The 6,531-nt window shown below is 28.9% G+C and overlaps 1 protein-coding gene across 1 annotated transcript; it reads left to right on the top strand.

The window, feature by feature from the left end:
* The first annotated feature begins 4,295 nt into the window (after positions 1–4,295).
* On the top strand, positions 4,296–4,880 carry LOC112500072 (probable carboxylesterase 1). Its single transcript, XM_025103384.1, has one exon. The coding sequence runs from the start codon at positions 4,296–4,298 to the stop codon at positions 4,878–4,880; it is 585 nt and encodes a 194-aa protein (XP_024959152.1).
* Positions 4,881–6,531: the final 1,651 nt, after the last annotated feature.

The following is a 6,531-nucleotide window of genomic DNA, read 5'->3' as shown; positions in this document are numbered from 1 at the left end:
ATGAAATATATCATACTTTTAACAGTATCAATCCGTAAACTTAGACATAACATAATTTATAAACCAGTCTAAAAAAATCTAAAACATCCTAATAAAAGTTAATGAAATTTATACCTTTATAAAGGGTTCAAATAGTGAATTCCGAATATATAATTGTTGCTTTGATTCCTTGAACGATTTAAGAAATAATTTAGAGAAAAGAAAAATGAGAGAGAGAAAGGAAGAGATGAGAGGCGGTGAAAAGAAGAGCGAATAAATGATTTGCATTTTTTTTAATCTTTCTCATATATATATATATATATATATATATATAATATTATAATTATAATAAGTTTAGTAATTTGAGGGTTTCAATCCTTTAACAATTATCGATCATTATTTAAGTACGGTACAATTTGGGTAAGTTAATGAAATTTTTTTAAAACTCGGGTCTTACACTTACCAGTATTAATATTTTGTATTATTTATTAAATAAAGATAATCTGTCAATTTGAAAGTTTATTTATAGTCATCTTTTCCTTAAGAATTTTTTTATTTCATTTTTCTAATAACAAAAGAAATCAATATTTTTTTTCAATTTATAAATCTTTCTAGATTTATTAACAATATAATTGTGATATTTTCCAGATTTTGACTATATTATTTTGTTTCATTTGTAAAATTCATGAATAAGTTGATTTCCTTACAAATTTTATTAATGAAATCATGTTATCTAGTTTTCAAAATGTTTCATTCATAAAACTATTTTCATTTTGGTTAGCCATGAAACCAATTTCATTAATGAAATCATATTATCGAGTTTTCAAAATATTCCACTAACTGAATCATATTTAATTTCATTAATAAACTCAATTTTATTTTGGTTAGAAACCATGAAACCAATTTCATCTTGGTTATAAACCATAAAACCAATTTCATCTTGGTTATAAAACATGAAACCAATTTCACTAATTAAATCATATCATCCAGTTTTCAAAATGTTTTATTCATGAAACCAATTTCATTAATGAAACCAATTTCACTAATGAAATAATGTTATTCAGTTTTCAAAAAATGTTCCATTGACTGAACCATATCTAGTTTCATTAATAAATCAAATTTCATTTTAATTAGGATTCATTAATCCAATTTCACTAATCAAATCATGTTATTCAATTTAAAAAAAAAAATCATTTATGAAACCAATTTCACTAATGAAGTAATGTTATTCAGTTTTTCAAAACGTTTCATTCTTTATTGTTGATTAAAGAATTTTGGTATGCTTCATTATTTATTAAAATATCCCTCTTTTTATAGTTTATAGGTAACTCTATTTTTAATGTGGGATTTATTTAATTCTACTATTTACTCATAAAACAAAGAAATTTTTTTATTGAATTTATGATTTTCCAGATTTTCCTAACATTTTTTTTGTTAAAACTATTCTAATAATCAAAATCATATATATATATATATATATATATATGGAGAGAGAGATTTTCTAAAGCTATTATTTTGTTTAATTAATGTTGATATCCATGATTTTGTTCTCTCATTTACCAATTTATACAAACAATTTGGATTGAGATAGTTGTAGGTTGCATAAATGACGTATCATTTCATCTTGAGATTTCAATGAGTTGAAACTTTTAATGCGATTAATGCAATTGAACGGGATAATGCGAGGAAAGAAGATTGAATACGGGGAAAGAGTATTTCAATGAGTTGGAACTTTTAAAACTTTTCCAGTTTTACCCTTTTTTGGATAAAATAATAATAATTTTATTTTTTATGTTTTTTTGCTTTACTAAAATAACTACTTTTAATAAAAGTCTTTGATCATGAAAATGGATGTATGAGATTGATTTGTACAAAAGGAAGCTTTGTATTTGATCGTTCATCTCTATATATATATATATATATATATATATATATATATATGTTATATTATAAAACATTTGACAAAAACTCTTAAAAACCATTTTTTATGCATGAAATATTGTTTATTGATGCACATTACTTAAAATTCAAGATTACAAGTAACTACGCACAACTACAACTTATTAAACTTCCATGTTTGAATTCGTGTAACTAACTGCAGATAAATATAATCAAATATAGAATAAACATCTCATTTTAAATATAGAAAATCTAAAATTTAATTATGATAATCATTGAGTTATAACAAAATACTTAATTATATTTATAAAAAATTATATTATTAAATCAAAAATAAAAAAATAAATTAAAGAAATACCGAAAAAATGAGAAATTTTAAATAGTTAGTTTGATACTAATATCAATATTTTTTTTCAATTTTTTTGATATTTCATGTTTATACTTTATTCAAAACTTAAAAACATTATCGTTTTCTCAAAACCACAAAAAACTATACTATAACATCGACTGAGACAAAATAAATAAATAAAATGATACATCAAAACCAAAATTTATCTCAATGTATTGTACGAATACCCTTCTGATATATTTATTATAAGTTTGAAGTTTTAATTAAGAATGGCGTATTGGGTGGGAGTTAAGTTGGCGACAATCTGGTCGACGTATTTGGAGGATTGGCGCAACAAAAGTGGTGGAGGTGGTGGGATGTTTTTCATCAAGGTTGGATCTGGACTTGGACCACCTTTCATATTTTTTTTATAAATTAGTTAAAATATACACAAAACAAACTTTTATATTTTTATTTTTTTTTATATTATATTATAAAATATTTGACAAAAACTCTTAAAAATCATTTTTTATATATAAAATATTGTTTATTGATGCATATTACTTAAAATTCCATATCACAAGTAAATTGTGTGTAACTACAACTTATTAAAGCTTAAATTTTGAATTTGTGTAACTAAAAATAGATAAACATAATCGAATACAGGATAAACACCTCATTTTGAATATAAAAAATCTAAAATATAATAAGTATAATCATTAATTATAATAAAATATCTAATTATTATCTTTATAAAAATTATATTATTAAACGATAAATAAATTATTTCGTTATTAATTCTAAATTAAATTGTAATAAAATATTGAATTAAAATTATATTCAAAAATAAAAACATTATCGATTTCTCAAAACCACTAAAATCTGTATTATATCGACAAAGATAAATAATAAAACGAAACATTAAAATTGAGATATATACTTACCATATTATGCGAGCACCCTTCTAATATATATATATATATATATATATATATATATGAGGTTTACTTTTGCAAACCACGTTATTTGTACAAACCGTACGTACCTCATTCAACCAATCAAAATTTTTTATTTTGTTCATTTTTTTTCAAATTATGAGAGACTGATTAATCATTCTTATTGTGCAGGGTGTTAATCATGGATATTATCATATTCGTTATATTAATTTTAAAGAAATACATTAAACAGTTTTCTTAAAATTTCATAAGTATTATATGAAACAACTTAATCAAAAAAAAAAATATCATATGAAACAATTTCATAGAATTAAACAATAAAATCGACGAATTATGGTGGTTTACACGATTTGGAAAAATAACGTGGTTTGCATTTGATCACTTATATATATATATATATATATATATATATATATATAGGTTGGTTATTATACAACCCTTGTCATTTGTGCAACCAATACAACTCAATCTCAACCGTCCATTTCATTTGATTAATATGTGATTTAATAGAATTTTTGATTGTTTCCTAATATAAAGTATTGATCATAATTAATAAACCATATTCGTCTTCCATAAATATTCAAATCATAATAAATAAACTCCCATTATTTCTATAAATATCTCAATTAATTGGGTTGCATTGGTTGTACAAATGGACTTGGTTGTATTTGAAATATACTATATATATATATATATATATATATAGGGTTGGGTTCACATGAGACCAAGGGTTTTTCGTGAGACCCGTAAGACCAATTTATGTTCATTGATCAAATTTATGAATTAATGATCTAATGGTTGCAAAGTTGCAAGGTGGCAATTTCGTAATTAGTAAGAAGTCTCATGGCGTTTATAAATGTTCAGATCTGACGATTGTAAATCTAATCCAAGGGTTGAGAATTGGTCTTACGAGTCTCACGAAAAACCATTGGTCTCACATGATCCCAAGTCTATATATATATATATATATATATATAGATTGATGATTTAAATTTAAATTTATTTTATTTTTTTGGTTTTGATTTGATTGAATATACCTTCCACGATCCAGTTACATTAAAATTTAATGCTTAGCTAAATTTGTTCCTATATATCCCCCCACATCTATTTGTTTAAGTACATGTATTCTGAAAATGGATTCATCAACTGATGATATCGTCAAAGAAATCCCTGGTGTAATTCGAGTATACAAAAATGGCCGAGTCCAAAAACTCCTCGCTACCGATGTTGTTCCCGCCGGTCTCGATCCTTCCTCCGGCGTTCAATCCAAAGACGTCTTATTGTCATCCGATAAAACTCTCTCCGCTAGGCTTTACATTCCCAAATCCACGAATGTCGTTACTAGAAAACTCCCTCTTCTTATCTACTACCACGGCGGCGCATTCATCGTCGCCACCGTCGCTTCCCGCATCTACCACAACTTTTTAAACCTCATCGCAGCGGAATCCAATGTGGTCATAGTTTCTGTTGACTACCGAACGGCGCCGGAGCATCCCGTCCCCACCTGCTTTCAAGATTCCTGGGAAGCAATCAAGTGGGTGGAGCAACATGTTAACCAAAATGGTCCCGAGCAATGGCTTAACAAATACTCTGATCTCGGTCGTGTATTCTTCGGCGGCGACAGTGCGGGTGCCAATATCGCCCATCACATGGGCATCCGGATTGGGACTGAAAATCGGAGCGGAACTCCGAACTCTGGTTTTTCAAGAATCATGTAAACTGGATAAGCATCAATACTTTCTAAGTCTTGATCAGGTCTCTTCAAATTGATGATTCTTTGATTATCTTCAAGACCCATCTGAACATCAATAACCATAGCCAACTTTACATGACTCCGCATATATCTTTTAATTGCATCAAGAGCAACCAGAGCTCCATCTTTCCTGTTGGTCATGTTTCGGATCTCACAATACGAGGCTCTGTGAAGACTGGATACCAGACTCTGAACCTCCAGACTTTCCCATCTTGTCGAGTCACAGTGAAGACTGGATACCAGACTCTGAGAAGTCTTTGAGCATCTATCTATTTGATTGTCACAACCTGATGTTTGGTACGTACTTCACTAACAGGCAGACGCTTGGCTTTCAGAAAGTGCTTGTACTCCAAGCGATAATCTTTGGTTTCCCGATGGATAGCAAGAATTTTATCACCACTCAGAACCTTACGATGTCGGAGGAAGATTCCAAAGTAGATGTCTTCAAGGTACGGCTCTCAGATCCTTGCCCTATCATACCCTGGAACATTTTCTCGAATGACGAATGGCACATAATTTCTTGTAAATATCTCTGTAGGATCAAAAGGCTCTCTAGGAGCAGGAATATCAGATGCACCAGCTACAGCTGCAGTGGAGGATTCTGGCACTGTCTGACGATCACCTTGAAACGGGAATAGTGGGTCTTCCTCATTAATATCTGCTTCAAAGTCAAAGTATAACCCGGTTGACTCGTCAATGTTCTCAATATCCTCTCCAAAATCTTGCTCTCCACCCAGCACAGTAGCAAACACGTCATTGAACCCGACATTGGCAGACAAGTCCAATAACAACCTTGTTCCTACTGTGGAGTCCGCCGGCTTTTCAACCATTGGCTCGATCGTAGGACTTGTCTCCATTTCTTCCTCATCTTCTACAACAATTGCCTCGATGATTCTTTCCCGTGTAGACTCCGGGGCAGAACCTTCAACATTCTGTTAGGACTGAAAAATCAGTATTAATTGTATTCGTCTTGAAAGATTAATTTTAGTCTATAATTGTAAAGTCAGCGTGTTTGACTTTCTTAGACTAGTTTGACTTTGACTTTGTTAGTTAGGTTGACCATATAAATATGATTTAATCTTTGTAATTAGGTAGAAGGGAGCTAATTGTAATATTCAGATTAGTAATAAGAGGTTTGACTGAATTGAGAGGATTGACTTTCTCTCTCAATATTCATAAAGTGTTCTTGAATGTTTATCTTGAATCTGCCATTGATGTGAGCTTAATATGAAGATTGATCAGTGATTGTGGACACACAATTGGTATCAAAGCGGGATGCAAGAAATCAGATTGAAGGAATCGATCAGATAAGTTTTTTTTTATTTCTGGATTTTTTTTGTTCTTCGTGTTCTTCGTGTTCTTGAGTTTTTCTTTGATTTTGATCCGATTTTTTCATAAAATCTTGTGTTTTTGGGTTAAAAATATGATCAAAATGCTCGAAATCGCATTGTGAATCTTTGTTATTCACAAACTTTTACGATTTGATCAATTTTAATCAAGATTTGATCGGGTTTTTAGGTTTTTAAATTTTTTGTGTTCTTGAATTTTTTGTGTAAATCAGTGTTTTTGATCCATTTTTTTTGTTAGATTTTTTTTTGTTTTATGTTTTTGATAGT

Source organism: Cynara cardunculus, assembly GCF_001531365.2.
Source record: "Cynara cardunculus var. scolymus isolate 2C chromosome LG 1, CcrdV1, whole genome shotgun sequence".
Taxonomy (NCBI): domain Eukaryota; kingdom Viridiplantae; phylum Streptophyta; class Magnoliopsida; order Asterales; family Asteraceae; genus Cynara; species Cynara cardunculus.
This window is presented reverse-complemented; position numbering and strand designations above follow the sequence as displayed.

Excerpts from the sequence above, each read along its gene's own strand:
- LOC112500072 (XM_025103384.1), top strand. The coding sequence starts at position 4,296 with ATGGATTCATCAACTGATGATATCGTCAAAGAAATCCCTGGTGTAATT.